This window comes from Lampris incognitus, chromosome 9 (genome assembly GCF_029633865.1).
Source record: "Lampris incognitus isolate fLamInc1 chromosome 9, fLamInc1.hap2, whole genome shotgun sequence".
Classification (NCBI taxonomy): Eukaryota; Metazoa; Chordata; class Actinopteri; order Lampriformes; family Lampridae; genus Lampris; species Lampris incognitus.
The window spans coordinates 21,324,055-21,346,065 of NC_079219.1; the positions used below are offsets into that span (position 1 = coordinate 21,324,055).

The 22,011-nt window shown below is 42.7% G+C and overlaps 1 protein-coding gene across 1 annotated transcript in view; it reads right to left on the minus strand.

The window, feature by feature from the left end:
* The window catches only part of LOC130118078 (CREB-regulated transcription coactivator 2), a 51,387-nt gene that overhangs the window by 9,511 nt on the left and 19,865 nt on the right, over positions 1-22,011 (minus strand). The window contains exons 5-13 of the mRNA XM_056286394.1: positions 20,980-21,048; positions 18,400-18,539; positions 17,709-17,735; positions 17,502-17,581; positions 17,234-17,283; positions 15,270-15,547; positions 12,392-12,876; positions 10,331-10,579; positions 9,421-9,621 (exon numbers count right to left, since the gene is read on the minus strand). Of these exons, the coding sequence (XP_056142369.1) occupies positions 9,421-9,621; positions 10,331-10,579; positions 12,392-12,876; positions 15,270-15,547; positions 17,234-17,283; positions 17,502-17,581; positions 17,709-17,735; positions 18,400-18,539; positions 20,980-21,048 (1,579 nt within the window). The remainder of the gene's footprint in view (positions 1-9,420; positions 9,622-10,330; positions 10,580-12,391; positions 12,877-15,269; positions 15,548-17,233; positions 17,284-17,501; positions 17,582-17,708; positions 17,736-18,399; positions 18,540-20,979; positions 21,049-22,011) is intronic.

Here is a 22,011-nt window from a genome sequence, read left to right on the forward strand (position 1 = left end):
ATAATATTGCAATATTTTTTTAGGCTATATATAGCAAAATATATATACACGATATATATTTTGATATTTTTGAAATCGCCTCTAAAGCACTTCATAAATGCTTGATTTAACCTTTTGATGCATACAATCACACCAGTATTGGAACAATTGCATGCAAAAAGGGGGAAATCACAACAAAGTTAAATTCAACAAAACAGTATTTATTTATACCAGGCAATTGCACACATAGCCTTTTAACAGCTGTTAAATGAAAATAAATAATGGCATGATGTAGGCCTACATACTGCAACCTATTCCTACAGAGCTCAAGCTCAACAAAGACCCTTAACATTAAGCACGACACCATCCAGTCCACGGTGTGATTTGTTGTTATTTGTTGTCCCCCGTGTGTCCATACATCAGCTGTGAGGGCATCCTACTAAACGTCCATACTGAACGTCCCTCTCAGGTCATCCATGAGTGACCACAATTTGTGACGCATAGCCCAAGGCGGCAGTTGCACATGCACCGTGGGAAAAACAGAGCTCAAGGCAACAATTCCAGTGCTGTTTCTTTTCGGATTCAATTCGTCCGCCTCCATCTTCCAAACTCAACACGTATAAATTTGCTTTGGTGCTTCACTTTTCTCCCCCTCCAGGCTCTTTCCCTGCTCCCACATGCCTTACCTACAGTTAGGTCCAAAAGTATTTGGACGGTGACACAATATTTGTAATTTTGCCCCTGTACACCACCACAGTGGATTTGAAATGAGGTAACTAATATGTGATTGAAGTGTGGACTTCCAGCTTTAATTTAAGGGGTTGGACAAAAATATTGCATTAACCGTTCAGGAATTACAGCCAGTTTTATATATGGTCACCCCATTTTCAGAGGATCAAAAGTAATTGGACACTTGACTAACAAGTGGTTTCATGGGCAAGTAAGACCTTTTCCATCATTATTCCATGACAAATTAAGCAGATAAAAGGTCTGGAGTTCATTCCCAGTATCTACATTTGCATTTGGTAGCTGTTCATCAGAACTCAACATGAAGTCCACAGAGGTGTCAATACAAGTGATGGAGGCCATCATTAGGCTGAAAAAGCAAAGGAAATCTATCAGATGGATAGTAAACACTTCAGGAGTGGCCAAATCAACATTTTGGGTACATTCTTAAAAAGAAAGCATGCATTGGCAAGCTCAGCAACACCAAAAGGCTTGGAAGACTACGGAACACATCTACAATGGATGATCGCAGAATTCTTTCCCTAGTGAAGACAAACACATTCACAACATCTAGTGACGTCAAATCACTCTTGAGAGGTAGGGGTATCATTGTCCAAGTCTACAATCAAGAGACGCCTGCATGAAAATAAATACAGAGGGTTTACGACAAGGTGGAAACCACTGGTGTCACTTAAGAACAGGAAGGCCAGATTAGACTGTGTTTAAAAACATCTAAAAACCTACCCAGTTCTGGAACAAGGTTCTTTGGAGAGATGAAGCAATTATTAACTTGTACCAGAAGGATGGGAAGAGGAAAAGTGTGGAGAACAAAAGGAACAGCTCATGATTCTCAGCATACCAAATCATCTGTCAAACATGGTGGAGGTAGTGTTATGAAATGGGCATGTATGGTTGCCAATGGAACTTGGTCATTGGTGTTTATTGATGATGTGACTACTGACAGAAGTAGCAGGATGGATTGTGACGTTTATAAGGTTATACCATTTGCTCAGATTTAGCCAAATGTCACAAAACTGAGAGGTTGGCGCTTCACACTGCAGATGGATAATGACACAAAACAAGCTGAGAAAGCAACCCAAGAGTCTCTCAAGGCAGAAAAATTGAATATTCATCAGTGATCAAGTCAGTCACCTGACCTCAACCCAACTGAGCATGCTTTTCACTTGCTGAAGATCAAACTAATGGCCAAAAGACCCACAAACAACCAGCAACTGAAGGCAGCTGCCGTTAAGTCTTGGCAGAGTATTTCAAAGGAGGAAACTCAGAATTTGAAGATGTCGATGGGTTCCAGACTTCAGACAGTCATTGACTGCAAAGGATTTTCCTCCAAACATTAAATATAATTGTTATAATCATAGTTATGTTTGTTTGTCCTATTACTTTTGAGCCTCTGAAAATGGGTGACCCTGTATATCCATGGCTGTAATTCCTGAACAGTTAATGCCATATTTTTATCCAACCCCTTAAATTAAAGCTGAAAGTCTACTCTTCAATCACATCTCAAATACTTCATATCAAATCCACTGTGGTGGTGTACAGGGGCAAAATTACAAATATTGTGTAACTGTCCAAATACTTATGGACCTACCTGTATATAGGTCACACACACTCACCCAGGAGAGTGGTTTGTATGGCAGGCAAGTGTGTGCGACATATGTTTTTGTTTTGGTTTTTTTTGTGGTTTTTTTTTTTGTCTGTGAGAGGGAGAGAGCCATAGGAGAGAGTGAGAGAAGTGAAACACCAAAGCGAGTCTCGTGCCAGCAGCTTAAAGACCCCCTCCGATGATCAAGTTTTTATCTTTGTTAACATGTACATGTGGTGCTAGGGTAATGTTACAAGACATATCAGGAGCAAAATAAGCAGTCAACACCATGGCTGAGCATATCTGCTTTGAAACTGCAGTGTGCCAAGGACAGTCTCAAAAATGGACTCAGACAGGCAGGGTTTCATTCGTTCGTCAAAAATCTAAGGAACCAATCCCGTTAATGGACGGGGTGGTGCTTTACATATCATTATGTGCATCCACTTTGTCAACACGAGCCAGAGGAGAAGCAGTGTAGCTACTTATTGTAATTTGCCAGCCATAAGTTTTGTTTTTGGCTGCAAATTTCCAAGAAGAAAAACAGTGAGCCCTCATTTATAACCAAATGATCTGAAAATCAAAGCGAAATGGGTGCAGTTTATTTGGAAAAATCATAATGTTCCAGCCAAACTTCCACAGAAAACGCGGGTTTTCAGTAGCCATTTTCAAGAGCACTATTTTGAAAATGTATCACAAAAACAGATGGGTTTTGCCAGAAAACTTATATTGAAGCCCGACGCTGTGCCATCTATTTATGCCAGGGACACAGCGAGTATGAGCAGACATGTTGGTCAACAGGTAACTTTATTTTTCTTTCGCCAGAGACTTTCTATGGTGTTCAGCGTTTCTTCCTAATGATACAGTGTTTATCTTTACAAGGTAGATAACCTGTCAGAGCTGGCAAGTGGGACCAAGGTTTATCCAACATTAGCAATATATTATTAGCTGATCGATAACATAGTCTGATATGTCCTCTTGTACAAGACTGTGGCAAGTCTGTTGCCATGAGGGGGTTTGGGCAGAGGGACGGAGGCAAACATTGTCACAAATATATTTATTGCAACACATATGTAGGAGCAGCCAACAATGGTAGTTGTGGGCGTCCAGGTGGCGTGGCAGTCTATTCCGTTGCCTACCAACATGGAGATCTCCCGTTCGAATCCCTGTGTTACCTCCCGCTCGGTCTGGTTTCCTTACAGACACAATTGGCCGTGTCGGCGGGTGGGAAGCTGAATGTATGTATGTGTCCTGGTTGCTGCACTAGCGCCTCCTCTGGTCGGTCGAGGCGCCTGTTCACGGGGGAGGGGGAACTGGGGGGAATAGCGTGATCCTTCCACGTGCTATGTCCCTCTGGTGAAACTCCTCACTGTCAGGTAAAAAGAAGCGGCTGGTGACTCCACATGTATTGGAGGAGGCATGTGGTAGTCTGCAGCCCTCCCCAGATCGGCGGAGGGGGTGGAGCAGTGACCGGGATGGCTCGGAAGAGTGGGGTAATTGGCCAGGTATGATAGGGGAGAAAAAAAGGGGAAAATTAAAAAACAAAAAAAAACCAATGGTAGTTGTGGGGTGTGTGTGTCTGTGTCGGGGCGTAGCATGTGTGTGTGTCCCTGTGGCATAGCAGTAGTAATTAATATCTGCACCTGCTTGTGACTCAGTGTTTGTTTGTAACAGAGAGGGGGGTGAGTAGGGTGCTGTTATTTTCTGTTTACAGCTATCCTTTTTGTCCAGTTTCGCCACAATATCTTGCAACACAAAAGTGTTCTGTGTGTGTATACAATATAACACAGCCACAGACTCATGCTTAATTAGACATAGCGTGTTGGACAGACCTCCCCTACATTGGCCCTCTCAGCGGCTAATTGTTACATTTCGATAGTCGCTACAAAAACATACAGTGCATCCGGAAAGTATTCACACCCCTTCACTTTCCCCACATTTTGTTACGTTACAGCCTTATTCCAAAATTGATTAAATTCCTTTTTTTCTCATCAATCTACACACACAATACCCCATAATGACAAAGTGAAAAAGGTTTTGTAGAAATTTTTGCAAATGTATTAAAAATAAAAAACTGAAATATTGCATGTACATAAGTATTCACACCCTTTGCTATGACACTCAAAATTGAGCTCAGGTTCATTCTGTTTCCACTGATCATCCTTGAGATGTTTCTACATCTTGATTGGAGTCTACCCGTAGTAAATTCAATTGATTGGACATGATTTGGAAAGGCACACACCTGTCTATATAAGGTCCCACCGTTGACAGTGCATGTCAGAGCAGAAACCAAGCCATGAAGTCAAAGGAATTATCTGTGGACCTCCGAGACAGGATTGTATCGAGGCACAGATCTGGGGAAGGGTACAAAAAGTTTTCTACAGCTTTGAAGGTCCCGAAGAGCACAGTGGTCTCCATCATTCGTAAATGGAAGAAGTTTGGATCCACCAGGACTCTTCCTAGAGCTGGCCACCCAGCCAAACTGAGCAAGCGGGGGAGAAGGGCCTTGGTCAGGGAGGTGACCAAGAACCCGATGGTCACTCTGACAGAGCTCCAGCATTCCTCTGTGGAGATGGGAGAACCTTCCAGAAGGACAACCATCTCTGCAGCACTCCACCAATCAGGCCTTTATGGTAGAGTGGCCTCTGCTCAGTAAAAGGCACATGACAGCCCGCTTGGAGTTTGCCAGAAAGCACCTAAAGGACTCTCAGACCATGAGAAACAAGATTCTCTGGTCTGATGAAACCAAGATTGAACTCTTTGGCCTGAATGCCAAACGTCACGTCTGGAGGAAACCAGGCACCTCTCATCACCTTGCTAATACCATCCCTACAGTGAAGCATGGTGGTGGCAGCATCATGCTGTGGGGATGTTTTTCAGCGGCAGGAACTGGGAGACTAGTCAGGACCGAGGGAAAGATGAATGGAGCAAAGTACAGAGAGATCCTTGATGAAAACCTGCTCCAGAGCGCTCAGGACCTCAGACTGGGGCGAAGGATTACCTTTCAACACGACAACGACCCTAAGCACACACTCAAGACAACGAAGGAGTGGCTTCGGGACAAGTCTGTGAATGTCCTTGAGTGGCCCAGCCAGAGCCCAGACTTGAACCCCATTGAACATCTCTGGAAAGACCTGAAAATAGCTGTGCAGCGGCGCTCCCCATCTAACCTTACAGAGCTCAAGAGGATCTGCAGAGAAGAATGGGAGAAATACCCAAAATATAGGTGTGCCAAGCTTGTAGCTTCATACCCAAGAAGACTTGAGGCTGTAATCGCTGCCAAGGGTGCCTCAACCAAGTACTGAGTAAAGGGTGTGAATACTTATGTACATGCAATATTTAAGTTTTTTATTTTTAATAAATTTGCAAAAATTTCTACAAAACCTTTTCCGCTTTCTCATTATAGGGTATTGTATGTAGATTGATGAGAAAAAAAAGGAATTTAATCCATTTTGGAATAAGGCCGTAACACAGCGGTCGGGAACCTATGGCTCGCGAGCCATATATGGCTCTTCCGGTGACGGCATATGGCTCCCAGACAATTTTGAGTTGAAAAAAAAATCAGTTTGGAACTGATTTTAAAATACTTGTGATATTTCTTAATAATACTGTGTCATTTTAAAGTAAACAGAAATTAGTTTTGAAGATAAATTTCACGGGTCACGGGTCACCCGTGGGTCGGGTCGGGAACCAATGGCTCGCGAGCATGTCCGGGTCATTGTAAAGGTGAAGAAATCAATTTGATCAGATAGCCAACTAGTTTATCCGCTTCAACCCTTGTAAGGGAAAAGAGGGCGAAAAGAAAAAAAGACGGTGGTTACCGTGCATTCCAGGCTGCGTGCGCAGAGGAGTCTGCATTTGTGGAGAGAGCAGGACCTGCCGTATGTCTCATATGCAATGATAACATTGCATCGATGAAACGGTCACATATAAAGCGGCACTTCGATACGCCATGCAGCACCAGAAGTCGCATTAAAAGTAAGACATATTTCATTTATTATACGTTAAAAATACTATATGGCTCTCAATGAAATATATTTAGAAATATTTGGCTTTTATGGCTCTCCCAGTCAAAAAGGTTCCTGACCCCTGCCGTAACATAACAAAATGTGGGGAAAGTGAAGGGGTGTGAATACTTTCTGGATGCACTGAACATAGAGACACGAAGAGTACACAGAGCCGGCTACAGATCTGTCCACCATGGAGTGCTTTCCCAGTCTTTCCCCTGCGCAACTCGTGCCCCTTCCTCCCTTCCCTGTCTCCACTTCCTTGTGGGGACAGCCACCCGGCGGCCGCCCCGCCTAGCGCGGTGTGCTGTCTGTGGCACATACGGCATCTCCTTCGATCTTCCTCCGTCTCTCCCTCCGTCCGCGCCAGCCATCTCTTTCATCTGTCTTGTCCGCCGTGCACATTCGCCTCTGCCCGGTGTGGCGGTGGTGGTGAGGCTCCACTTGCCATGCTGGCCCAAGAGAGCCAACCAGTGGCTCAGAGGGGAGGATAAAGGCTCCACAATTATGCCAACTCGCCTCCTGTTTACCGCTGGCAACAACAAGCTACAGCGAACCTGTCCAACTTGCTCTTCTTCTTCTTTGGGATCGGTTTCCAGTTCGAACACATATGGCTGAATTACTCCTGTATTACCGCTTGCCATTGTGTAGCGTACAGTCGCAAGCAAAACTGAAAACAATCAGAAGTTAGTTTGATGAGTAGAGTCAAAGGTTCAGGTATAAGCACCACAGCCAAGTGGCAGAGAGGAAGGGGATGAGCGAGATTTGAATTGAGGGTGAGGACAATTTGCATATTCATAGATTCTGTACTTTTTAATGAGGGAGGAACAGATGTGATTTTCAGGATTTACCTAGATAACTTAACTTATTCTGCAGAAAAAATATCCGACAATTTATTATTTATCAAAACATGACTGGAGGGGGCTTTAAAAAAATTACATGACAATTTGTATTCAATGTTGGCGATACAGTCATTTACTAAATCCCACATACAACAAACCACAATACATCGAGTATATTCGATATATCGCCCACCCCTACCCCAAGCCAAAACAAAAATAAGGCGGGGGGTGTCAAGGACAAAGCATTCTAAAACAAATTTAGTTGGCATTACACAAAATAATACCAACAGCCAGAGCCACATTTCAGAGAACCATAGAATACCCAATTTTACCCAATTTCCCCTCGGGAATGAATAAAGTATTCTGATTCTGAATACAACATATTCAATCAATCCAATTTCCTGAAGCTAAAATTAGGCGAGGTATTTGTAGATGCCAACAATAGTGGCTTAGTAACAGATTAAGGGGTTTCAGATGGTTTTCCCTCATTCATCTGATTTATGTTTACTCTAAGTTAGATTAACAAACAAACAAATATCCTTTTTGATACTTTCTGTTGCTGGCGTACTATGAAACAAAAATAATAAATCATAATCCCATTAGCAGTTGCTCATTTTAATGGTTACTGCCGTACAGTCCTGGGAAAAATAGTACAGCACGGAGCGTTTTACGTTTTGCAGTGAAATGTGGAAAAATAAGGCTGATAGCAGCTAATTTGAAGAACAGAAGTTGTGGATAACAAACAGCCATGTCAGACCAAGCTCATAAGACCTTCACCAACAGATACTACAACATCAATGACTAAAACTCAGGTTCAACCATGTTTCCTTGTTTGTAAGTGGGAAAGATGCTGGCACAGCAGCACCAACATCTTGTTGCATTTCCTAGGAATTGCTGGGATTTGAAGTTAAACACAGCTGCCTTTTTTAAATATCACCATAGGCATAAGTAGATTCAACCAAAATGACAAGGAACTGACAATCTGCAGCTTTATATCAGCTGGTTTTGATGGATATTACACATTAACTTGTTGATGTCAGTTTTGATTTTCTATATCGTTGTTCATTATGTGTCCTCAAAGCAAGACAGGCAAGATTGAGATGGCTTGGACATGTGTGGAGGAGAGATGCTGGGTATATTGGGAGAAGGATGCTGAATATGGAGCTGCCAGGGAAGAGGAAAAGAGGAAGGCCAAAGAGGAGGTTCATGGATGTGGTGAGGGAGGACATACAGGTGGCTGGTGTGACAGAGGAAGATACAGAAGACAGGAAGAAATGGAAACAGATGATCCAAGTGGCGACCCCTAACAGGAGCAGCCGAAAGTAGTAGTAGTTGTTCATTATGTGTCCTAGTTTCATAATTTTTCTCTTTGTGTCTCTGATCAAGATGCAAAATATTTACCACCTTTGACTGTGTGGCTCTGTAGACAACAGACTCCGAAAGGTACGCACAGACGAAGCGACTATTGTTGCCACCGAGGCGCTACTCTTTACACAATAGGCAACAAAGTCACGTTGGTTGCAGGTGTCACAGTTGCTGCCTAGTTCACACTACGCCACTTTGCAAATTGGCACTACACATCTATGAGAGCTGTGGATATGCAACGTCACACACACACACAAAAAAAAATTCTGTGCTAGAAATGTCAAAACGACAGACATTTGTTCTCCCTCCACAAATCCATCAGCCTTACATCTAAATCATGGGTCCAGTGATACGCCATTTTTTCAAAGCGCCATAACAGCAAAACAACAACTGTTTTTGTTGCAAAACAACAAAGTTTGTTTGTGTTTACACTGCACAACTTCTGCTGCTGGAGTTGTAACCAACACTTTCATCTATTTTTTGAGGGGAGATCCTATAACTTAACTGTCTCTGGCCAGACTTTCTCCAACGGTCACAAGCCAAGCTTGTTGCTGTCACTGTCTGGACACTGCTTGGCATCCTGCGCATCATATTCTTCATAAATTTTATAAGTCCATTATAATTCTGTTTATCCTCTTTCAATGCTGTATTGTGTAAATTGTGTAAACACAACATCCATTGCACGTTGTCCATCTTGGGAGAGAGATCCCTCCTCTGTTGCTCTCCCTGAGGTTTCTTCCTATTTTTTCTCTCTGTCAAAGGTTTTTTTTTTTAGGGAGTTGTTCCTTATCCGATGAGAGGGTCTAAGGACAGGATGTTGTGTTGCTGTAAAGCCCACTGAGGCAAATTAGTAATTTGTGATATTGGGCTATACAAATAAAATTGACTCGACTTGACTTACGTTGTAGAGTCCCAGGTCTGTGGCCAGGCTGTGGCTGATCTGCTGGAGCTGGGGTAGGGTGCTGGGTCTCTGCTGCTCAGACTGAGACTGGTCTGCCTGGAGCAGTGGTTCCTGCTTAACCAGGCAGCTCTGATCCACAGAGCTCTCTCTCTTTATTTGGGACGAACTAGACGTGCTGATCTGAAGAGCTGCTGTCCTCTGCTGCTAGGATGGAAGAGAGCCATCAGTGTGGTCTTCATATCGGACCCTCTCTGACATACTGGACCCATCCCTTCATACTAGACCCATACATTCCACCCATTAAGTAGATGGTCCAATCACAGATTTGGAAACTGTTCAAAAAGGGTCTTTGTTCAGACACAAAAAAATTATAACAATGGTGGCAGCGGTAAATGGTAGTGTTAAATTATGTTGGGGAAGCCATATCATAGAAAGTGAGTAACAAGACAAAAGCACGGTGCATGAGGTTCAAGCATTTGTCAGCCGTCTGCTGAAATGTGAATTATTAGATTTAAGATTGTCCCTTCCACTGTTGCAGTTTGTAATTCTGTTGAGTTGTGAGTCAACTACTTAGTGCCTTTGGATCAGCACACTACATAGCTTAATCACTGGGTTGCAAGTAAACCATTCAGGTTAAACAACAGTTCTGATTGAGTTACAGATCTGTCAATCCCACTAAAATTTATTGCCCAAGACTCCAGAACCAGTCGGTTTAGAACTCACTGATGGCTAGAAGGCTAGAGTATTTAACACAACAGGTGAACATAATTAACAGACAAAATAAATAACAGCACCAATGGGGCTCTTGCAGACAGGAATGTAAAACCATTGCATTACACTTTTTTTCTGCCCTGATTCAGCTACCATCACCTGGTTTCCTGGTTGGTTGGATTTAACCTGTCTACTTTACCGTGCCAAAGTGCTGCTGCATGTGCTGATTGTAGGTGTTGCGGAGGTTCTGCAGGTGAAGGTTCTGCAGGGCCTGGTTCTGTTGCTGCTGGGCATTGGGGCGAGGCTGCTGAAGGTGGTGCAGCTGCTGGTGGGCTTGCTGGTCGGGCTGGGAGCTGGGTAGGACGGGAAGAGACTTGTGGGGCTGGCTGAAGGGGTAGGGGGGCAGCCTCTGGTCCAGAGGAAGCTTGCTGGTGTCCAGAGGAACACCCTGTGAGGGGTTAGTACAAGCCACGGTAAATGAGTTTAATTAAACCAGGCACTTCTGGCTAGCGACCCATCACACATCACAGTAAGCAGACCATAACTAAATTAAAACTACATTTTGTATACAAATTCTCAAGAAATGTTACGCCATTCACATTTAATTGTTTTCAATACAAAAGTGAGTATTGATTTTTTTTCCTCAGCTTGTTTTCACCAGGTCATTGAAAAACACTGTTTACCTTGGTTTTCATCAAGAAATGAACACGCTGGTTAACTATAAACAAGGGCACACAGTGTCAAAGATACCGATTGAGCCCAAGCAAGTAATGACTTGGTAAACTACCGTTCAGTAGACTTACGTTTTATGTCCACAGAAAACCTGTAAAAAGTGCCCCCTGTATTTTTTCATTATTTTCTATGGAAAGGTTTACCCATTCTCAACCCAATGCAAGGGTCCTGACTAGACTTGTTAATTTTAAAGGTACCAACCGAATTACTTCGGTACTACCGAGTACCTACTCTCATTTGATCAATCGGTGCCAGATGTTGGTACCTTGAGAGCAGGTTGTGTTGTGAATTAAAATAAATATTGATAAGATTCCTTATGAGCCTTTTGAAAAAAATCCCTCCTAGTTTACCGCTTGTTGCAAGTGCGCATCTGGATGACAGAGTTTATGTTAGAGAAAAAGAGAGAGAGCGAGACTTCGTTACCCCTCCCCTAAACGTACAGCTTGTTCAAGTCCAACACAGTCTGGGCAATGATGAGCTGAAAATTGTTCATTTGTTTTTCTTTTCTTCTTTTTTTAATCTACTATTTTTCACCCACCCCCCCCTTTCCCAACTGCACTACAGTAACTAACCTTGCAGCTACAACTCTGATCAGGATATCACATGTGCTTCCTCCGAGGCACACACAACAGTGTTCTCATGCTATGCCCTGGTGACTGTGACAAGCTGGAGGTTGTAGGGACGGGTTACGGAGGGGAGAGGGAGGTAGGGAGTTTTATTTTGTGTGGTGTATTACAGCAAAATGTTCTAAATAAATAACAAAAATGTTCTAGACAGATAGCTAGCTCGATATAGATAAGATGGCTAGATATAGATAGCTTGATATAGATAGATAGATAGATAGATAGATAGATAGATAGATAGATAGATAGATAGATAGATAGATAGATAGATAGATAGATAGATAGATAGATAGATAGATAGATAGATAGATAGATAGATAGATAATGTTGAAACTGAGAAGTTTTGACTTATTTTTTATAACCGAAATTACATTTTTGTTATTACAGAGAGAGTAAGGTACCAAAAAAGGCACCGGTACTAAATTACAGGTACCGGCACCAGTTCAAATGTGAACGGTACCCAACCCTAGTCCCAACATCTTTCTTGAACCTTACGCCATGAGGGCTATGACTGCTTGCTCGTTTTTATATTCTACTTTAAATTGTTAAATATTTTTTTAATTATTTCATACCTAAAACCAGGTTGGACTGAGCCAACCTGACTTCTGTTTAATCCGACTTCCGGTTGGGACCAAATTTTTCTGTTATAAACTCATTTTCATAAGGAAAAAAACTTGCTAACGAATACCTGTCTTCACAATTTTTCTTTTCAATTGAATTAAAACTGAGAGTGAGGAAAGAATTTGGACCTAAAATAATATATCTACTCTGCAAATAAATAGACAGTTTTTCAAGCTTTGCGAGTAAATTGCATATTAGTTAAATATCTAGCAGTGGAGAGAATAGTAATGTAGTATTTAGAGAATGTCATGAAGCAGTGCAGTGCATTGGGTGGAGGGTAGTACCTGTGTTATGGAGGAGAGCGTAGAGGAGATGGTGGGGGAGAACTGCTTGGGGTGGTGCCTCCGAGACTCCCCTCCCATGGGGAGGACCACAGAGGACAGCTGGGCCCGCCTCCGTGGTGACGTGCTGAGTGGCATCTGATTTTGGCCACTGAGCAGTGGCGAATAGGATGGGGAACAGGAGCTGGACCCGCCCACTCCGCTGTTGTAGCTGGGGTTACTACTGGCTGCTGACTGCAGCGACTGGCCACTCAGGGACGAGTTACTGAGGGAGGAATGCAGGGATTGGTTGCTGAGGGATGATGGCAGGGAAGGGGAGGAGCTAAGCGAAGACTGCAGGGAGGGGTTGCTAAGCGATGAGTGCAGGGAGCTGGAGCTCAGGGAGCTGGGAAAGGAGTGGCTGCTTAGCGATGACTGGATATTGGGGTTGCTTAGCGACGACTGTAGGGAGGGGTTACTGAGTGTGCCCTGTAGAGATGTCAGGAGACCTGGGGACATGACAGGTAAAAAAAAAAAGTTGACAAAACAGTAAATGTAAATAGACTGACAAAATCCACTACGGCTGGACACAATTCTACAAACGAACAAAACACAGAAAACAATGACTCGATTCAAAAGCCTGTTGTTTCACGGACGATCCGATCTCTGACAGCCAATTTGACACAGTAGCACTACCTCCCATCTTTTTTTAGTTACTCTAGATTAGCGGATGCAACCATACCAAATACAATCATAGTCTCAGCACCACAGAGGGTTACTGACTCTTAACAGAAAGCGAAGAGTGGGTAGCAAATGTGAGAGATGTGTAACACCATTGTGAAATTAGTTTGAGTTCTTTCTTAAATAAGGTTCACATGAACATAATTATTTTATTCATGGTGGTAGGAAAGCTGAGAAGGAGACACAGGAGTTCCCAGCAGGATCTGATCCTAGGCCAATGGGGATAAACCTGTAAACCCAGTGGTAGTGAACACAACCACTCGACAACTCATATTGCACAAACTCAACTCATACTGTTAAGAACAGACTCTCTACAAGGGCTGTTATGGGAGTGTGAGAGTAGATTCCCAGAGATGCCTGCAACAGCCTGGTAAACCACTAATCTGACGGTGGGGGTGTGGGGTGGGCAGTAGAAAGCAGCCTCAGTCACTGAACTCTGTGTTGAAGTGGAAGAAAACTATGTTGGTTTCCAAAAAACAGCTCCATCTCTGGAATTACAGTCCATAAAATAACTTGTGCTAATATCAAACAGCTGACAGAGGCAACAACATAATTAAATCATAATCATCTTTTTGGAAAAAAACATCTCTCTTTTCCTGTCTGATCACTTCCAAACAACCCCAATTATACAACTGTAACGACTCTAGCATGGCCTAAGTTTATGTTAGATCCGATTCAGAAAAGAGAAAACAAAGAATTCCAGTCAATAAAACTAGTAATTCAGACAAGGACTAATGTTATTGAAATAATCAATATAGCAAAATAAAAATTTGCTCTTTATTCGCATTTGTTTTGTTTGAGTGTCCTGGAAAATCCAAACTGTAAAAGTGATGCTTGAATACCATAAACACCAACAAGTCGATGCTGAGGTAGCATTGTTCTAACAAGCCCATCCATCATGCAGTTTCCCACATATGCCTCAACTCACTCCATTTTTTTTTTCTTTCCCCTCACATTATAAGTAAACCTTGTCATTGGGGATACCCAGCCTTCAGTGACCAGTTCCCTGAGCAAAGTCTCTTCCCCAGGCAATACCATCAGGGGGAAAACAACAGCTCTGTCCCCAAACAAGCCTGCTTCCCTTCACAAACTTTTCCTTCTTCCTCTCCTTGCTTCATCTCCTTTCTCCCTCCCTCCCTCGCCTCCTTCCCTCCACCTCTAACTGTTGGGTAGGACAGCAGGTGGTACCAGACTTCATTGTTGGGAGCCATTTTCTACCCAGGTTTAACCGTAAACTAGGGAGAGGAGACTTGCATTACATTACCAGGAATTTGACTTAATGCTGTTCTCACTTTGACAATTCACCCAAAATAAATAAATAAATAAAAATAAAGATTAACTACAGTGACATAAAAAGTACAAAGTAATTTAAATAGGGTGGGTGACTGATCATTTCCTGTGTGCAGTTGGCCTCAAAACCTCACCACAGGTAGGGGACAACTTAAATTTCCACCCAAAGGAAACTGCTGGTTCTCGCCGTCTTTCGGAAGCTAAACTTTTTATCTGCAAACAATAAATCTCCCACTGCTCATTTTATCTGTCTGATCTACGCCTTCATATTTCCTGTCTCTGCATGCTAGTCAACACACTACATCTACATACACAAAATCAATGAGGTGTTGGTATAACTTGTGGACAGGTGTGTGGTGTGTGTGTGTGTGTTTTGTTTTTTTTGGGGGGGGTGACACCCCTACAACAATCAGCTTGTGGTAGTTTGGTGACAGACTGATAACCTAAACAAACCTAATGTAAACAGCAGGACTATCACCGGAGAACCTGACAGTGAGTGACAGCTGTGGGGCGGAGCAACCACACAGAACAAGTGTAAATGTAAACCATACAGCATTTTACCCGAGATTAATTGGAGAAATCAAAGGCTAACAGTATAATCTCACTACGCACACATTATATTTTTAATATTTGAGCCTTAACATGAACAATTTTTGAACATAAATTATCAATGGACACAACACAGGGATACAGGTTTTCTCAGTAGACATGATTTAATCATTAAGAAACACACAGATACACACCACACTTACAAACGCACACATGCACACTCTGGATACAAACAGATCAACCAATACACGCACACACATATTGATACAAAAAAACCCCACACAGATAAATACCCTCGGGTGCGCTCTCAGCCTGTACCTACCAGGTGCGTGGTGGTGGTGGTGGTGAAAGGTATTGTTTGCCCCGGCTCCGGTGGCAGCATTGATCCCCAGCTGGGTGAGGGTGGAAGCTAGGTTCCCTGTGCTGCTGCCTCCGCTGAGGGAGGAGGATCCCAGGTAGCCCGGTTCATCCTGGTCCAGGGGCGTGGGCAACGGGGACGGGAAATGGAGGCTGGAGAGATCTGGCAGAGAGCCACCTGTGTTGAGGGCTGAGGGCACACTGTGGGCAGGTGTGGAGGGCTGCTCTGGGGATGGGAAGATACTAAAGGGGAAGAGGAGAGAGAAAGGGGGGCATTGACATAGTTTAACTCTCAAATGTTGGTAGAAGACATTGAAGGGAGAAACAGTAAGGACCAGCATTACAGCTGAAGTTGACTTCTGAAGTAGGACAATATTCTGCTGTAGAGTTATTAGGGTCGCCATGCCCAAAACATCTATTGTTTTAGAATTTGCCCATCATCGTACTTTCATACAACTTACACACTTGCACTTACACTAATTAGGGTTTATTGTCATCTGTTTAGTATTTTTCATGTATTTATATATTATAAATGTATCATCATCATCATCCTCTATTCTGTAACCAGTGGAGGTCATAGGAGCACAGCTGATGCCTCAACAAATCTCTTCCGCCGTTCCCTACCCATCGCAGCTCTCCCCGCCTCCACTACGCTCATCTGTAGCCATTCTCTGATGTTGTTTACCCAGATTTTTCTCACGGGCTCCCTCTCTTCCTAGTCCCTTCTACCAGGCCTTGCAGGATGTCCTTTGCAAGTGTTCTTTCCGTTCGGCAAACATGCCCAAACCAGTTTAATTTCTTTTCTTTCTTTTTTTTTTACCATTGTCAGTAAACTACCATGGTGACCAATAGCTTCCTTAACTCTGTTCAGCACTTCAATGTTGGTGACGTGCGCCGTGTATGAGATTTGCAGCATTCTTCTATATGCTCTAAGTTCAAAGACTTGTATTTTTTCTCCATTGCTTTTGTTGGGGTCCAGGATTCTGCACCGTATAGAAGAGCTGCTATTATGATGGTGCGGAGCAGTTGCATTTTTGACTTCATTCCAAGGTTTTTATCTTTCCAGATTGTGTTGAGCTTGGTCATTGCGCTTGTTGCGATGGCAATTCTGCTCCTAATTTCTTTTTCCGATCTTCCGTCTTCGTTAATCACAGATCCGAGATATTTGAAAGATGTGACTTCCTCAAGGTTTTCGCTGCCAACAATGATTTCTGTGTTCTGCTCTTCAATCTCTTCAGTCTTCCTCCTCAGGTGATCTTTTGTTGTCATGATTTTGCTTTTTTGAGTATTGATCAACATACCCAATATCAATAAATCAAAATCAATAAATAATCAATAAATTATAATCTATGCATATTTCTAATTCTATGTTTTTAATGTATCTTTTTAACCTGTTTTCATATAAACCACAATGCTTTTCATCTATTTGTGCAAGATGTGTTAAATAAAGTTGGATTTGACCGATTTGTGAATGTATCATTCCAGATATCTCTAGATCCAGTTTAGTGTAAGAGAGGTGCTGATTCATTAACTGGTAGCCATTAGTTCAACAACCTAGAAGAGAGCTCTGCCTTGTCCTTGCATTTTCAACCAGACACTTTTTCCAGGATGAAGGGTTACAGTTGACACTAACAGACCCAGGCCAAAAAATGTTATACAACCCTGACCCTGAACCTAAACCTAACCTTTTAATAACATTGTGTGCAAGAAATGATTGAACTTTGCTCATAAGCTACTACTCAGTTGTGAGACATCCTGAACTGCTGCAACTCCTGTGACAGATCTCAATGATTGAGAGAAGGGAAAAAAGTGGAGCTTATGTTCAATTTAAGTTGGTCAACTAGTCTGTGCCTACATAGCAATGTGGACACAATGTGTCACCGTAGTGAACTACAAACTGAGTGTCTATGATGACAGAGTCAGACTTACTTTATGCCGGGGACTTCACAGGATTTGGGCCGAGATGAGAGCAAGGGTAGCTGGGGAGGAAACACACTCATTAATGCTGCAGTTTGTCTATCAAACAACAAAATAATTGCATAGTGTGTTGCGTAGCACTGACAGTTCACCTACCCCACCTGTCTCCAACTTAAAAAATCTGTAATTTACAAAAACTAACACCTATTTTCACACATCGAAGAGGAACAGAATCAAATAAATTGTAACGGTAAAGATGAAGGCTATAAGATGTGTATACCTTCTTGGTATCCCAGGGTTTGAGGAGTCTGCCTTCATCCAAGACATTTTCCTCAATGGGGGGCACTGGGTATGGAAACACTGGTGGGAGGAAATTAATAGTGGAAAAACCTCTTTCTTAAACGTAAGCTCATGCAATTCTTCAGACAACAGTGCAAGAGAGTGCAATTTAAAACCGATGCTGTATATCTAAAAGTGTGTGACTTACTTCTTCTGCCCTCTCCCTCAGTCTGACCTGGAGCACAGGCACACAAGGTAAAGCAACAGACAGAGAGATGGAAAGACAGGCAGACAAGCAGACAGATAGGTAGACAGAAAGACAGAGTATATCAGTGCAGTGTAGCTCACTATGCTATAGTGATATGACCATACCACCAGCATTACAACAATGGACCCTTTTCTCTCCACTCCAAGAAGACATTCATTTCTCAGAGGAGGCTGAAGCTTTTGGGAGCTGTCTGACCTTGTAAATGAGGTCAGACAGCACTCTTTTTTTTCTTTTCTTTTTTTTGCATGCTACTAAGGCTTTGAAATCTCACAACAAATCTTCCCTTGTGATGACTCTATCAGCCAACTAGATGTTTGGAATGGAGCAGGACCTCTGAATGAAGGTTTTCTACCTATACAAGTAGCTGCTGGTGTAAGCCAACTTACAAGACACAGCCAACAATGAACCATTTCAACTTCAGTATAAAAATCACTTCCACGCATAGGTGTCTGTCTGTTTGTTCCACTTCTAGCTTATGTTATGTTTGATCGATAGATAGACGGTTAGATAGACGGACAGATAAGATTAAATTTGACAGATTCTATGAGATAGAATAAAGTCATTTTTGAAATTACTCCACTACTCTTTTTCAAGACCTAAATAGAAAACATATTGTCTCACAAACTGTTACCTGAGCCCAGAGAGGCGCTGATTCTGGACTCAACAGTACGCCTGGCGGCCTGTGAATTGAGCACGTGTCCCCCTGTGGTGAAGGGGTCACCTGCGGGAGGGTTCATCACACTGGTGTGGAGGGCAGAGTCAGAGTTGGTCCTGTGGGCCAAAGGAAAAGCACACCATATTATAAAAGGAGGGGGGCCACAGAGACAGAGAGTGAGAAAGTAAGAGATACAACAAAAGATATCCCTACAGAGAGAAAGAAAGACACAGAGAGAGAGAGAGAGAGAGAGAGAGAGAGAGAGGGAGAGAGAGAGAGAGAGAGAGAGAGAGAGAGAGAGAGAGAGAGAGAGGAAAAAGAAAATGATGGACACAAAAAGGTCCAGAATGAAAGAAAGAGAGACAAATACAAAGAGACATACAGACTGAGAAGAGAGACAGAGAAAGAGAGAGAAGTCTCCAAATAGCTGCAAGTAGAAAGGCAACCCCGTCTGTTTTTTCCCACGGCGCCGCACAACTGCTACAGGTGGGCTATACATTGTAAATTGTGATCATTCACTCATGGATGCAAATTGTGGTCTCCCGCTCATGGACGACCTGAGAGGGACACTTAGTAGTGGCATTTAGTAGGATGCACATCATTAGTCTTTGATATATTAACTATATACATTTAAAAATTCTGCAGAATAATAACACTCTAACTAAATGGAAGGAGTCTGTCTGTCTGTCCTTCAAAAATATTAAAGACACCAAGCCTGGTGCTGGACTGACTGGTACTGACCTATGGTCTTCAACTGATCATCAGTTTACACACACACTCACACAGACGTAGCTTGGTAAACACAAACACACACAAATATACAAACAACTTCATACACATATGCAAATTTATTAAGGCTGGGCCTACACACACACACACACACACACACACACACACACACACAGCACCCTACATACACCACACACTATTTATTATTACTGCTTTTAAGTGTGCCGTGGGTCTGGACGGTTTCGTGCTTGTTTTCTAAATTGTGAATGATGTCATCAGAGGAAGTGCAGCATTCAGAGCGTCCAGAACAACAATGATATTCAGAAATGCAGTGCCCAGATATGAAATCAACCCCCCATCACATCCAATATCACGTCTGGTACAAACACCAAACCTAAATAATTCACTGTGTTTCTTTCTTTTTTGGGGGGATTTTTCCCCCCTTTTTGTCCCCAATTGTATTCGGCCAATTACCTCATTCCGATCGCTGCTCCACCCTCTCCGCCGAGCCGGGTAGGGCTGCAGACTACCACATGCCTCCTCCAATACATGTGGAGTCGCCAGCCGCTTCTTTTCACCTGACAGTGAGGAGTTTCGCACGTGGGAGGATCATGGTATTTCCCCCAGTTCCCCCTCCCCCCCGAACAGGTTCCCCAACCAGCCAGAGGAGGCGCTAGTGCAGCGACCAGTGCACATACCCACACCTGACTTCCCACCCGCAGAGACTTGTCTGTAGGGACGCCTGACCGAGCCAGAGGTAAAACGGGGATTCGAACCGGCGAGCCCTGTGTTGCTAGGCAACGGAATAGACCGATATGCTACCCGGACACCCATTCACTGTGTTTTTACTCATGTGTGAATGTTAGCTGCCTCTAATGGGATAAATGGATTAGATTCCATTCATTTAATCCAGTGATCAGAAACGAACGATCAAAACCTGCACTCTCCTGTAAAAGAAGTAAGTCAACTAATGTAGTATATAGCCTAGAACGGACTGGTTTTACCAAAACTCACAGATCAGATTAGTTTCTAAATCTGAACAAGGACTGTCTGAGCAAAAGCACCACAGCTATTAACCATCTAATGCAATACTACATATATTCAGAAAGCAATATTCTTTAACATAAGTATTGAGAAATTCCACACAAATAGCAAACTAAACTAAACACTGAGTCTTTTAGTAAGAGGTCCACTGCAAACTGTCCAATGAAGACATAACCGAAATAAGTTAGCGTTTTCATTGTCATTCCATGGTGTGTACAGGTAAAAAAAAATGTAAACAATATTAGCAGAATTTTATTTTTCCAAAGAAACTGGTGACAGGTACTAGCTTAAAACATACTCCTCTACTCCACTGACAGCCAGGTGAGGAGGAAGAGATGAATATGAAAAACTGGTTTGAACAAAATAGATAAAAGGAAAGCAAGAGAAAATCAAAGAATGCATGTAAAAATTGGTGTGTGTGTGGGAAGAGGGGTCAGTTACAGGACTGTTGGACTGTGGACATGGAAACAGATTGCAAAGTACAAGTTAGTTCAAATTCGTGATAAGGTAAGCAAAATGAAGAGACAAGTTATTGGGCTCCCAGTGTCAAATCTGCAGACAGACAATAATAAACAAACGCACAAACAACTCCTGTAGTTTCATTAAGTGAGTGTCAGACTCCATTGAGTCTCACACTGGGAGAAAAAGAGCAGCTGACAGAGAGAGAGAGAGAGAGAGAGAGAGAGAGAGAGAGAGAGAGAGAGAGAGAGAGAGAGAGAGAGAGAGAGAGAGAGAGAGAGAGAGAGAGAGAGAGATTGAGTGTATCACAAGAGGTGGGTTCACCTGTTAAGTGCAGTGGTGGGGTGACGAAACAACTGGCTTTTATCCCCGGGGAAGTTTCCAGACCAATTCCTTTCACAATCGACACAAACAAGATGGCGGTTATTTTAGCTCCCATCACCGCAGAGTAGAAGAAGAAATAAAAGGAGGTAGAAAGAAGAGTGTGGTCGGAGAACAAGCCCAAGCAAAGGAGAAATTATGCATGAGAAAGGAGAGGAGGGAGAGAGAGGCACGCATGCAACGAAAGACGTGAGGCAGACGACAGAGGAGCGATCCCGCGATATCAAATTTTTTAACATGAGGATGGACGGTTTAAGTTGTGTGTCAACCTACATCATTTGAGGCTGTACCCATGTGGATCATCAATTTCTATAAGTGAGGAAGCATCTACATGTTGGTACATTAATCCATGGTGGTGTGTGCATGGCCCTGCTGACTACATAGTTTGTGAAAGTGTGTTCACTTTTGAGTTTTATGTGTTTGTGTTTGAACACGTCACTATCATTCAGTGAAACCCCTACAACTTTAACACTAAATTGTTTAAAATTTTCATTGACATAATTAATGAATTCATCCAGAAACATTTCAACCCTCCGCTGCATCATCATTTCAGATGCACAAGCATTAAGGAGAAAATGATCATTCGTTTCCTTATCGATAAATAAAAAAATAATATTTGCACACTTGGAATTGCTTTTTATCTTGCAACAGTAGTTTGTGACTGGGGTTGGACGAGTGGACAAATACATTGGGAATCGACAATGGGCTAACTTCATCACTGGTGTTTTTTTTTGTTTTTTGTTTATTAGTTGATTATTTGCACAACACAAAACACAAGACAGAAGCCTATAAAACACTTACAGTGCAGGTGGGGAGAAAAACCACAAGGCTTATGAAGAAACCCATTCTTTGGCCAATTCTAAAATCTCAATTTCTGCTATTCAAAGTCCTGTGTCCTTGAGCAGCATGTGGCAAACAATTGCATGTGCTACAAATAGCTGCACTGGAACATGCAGCTGGGGCTTCACTCAGGAT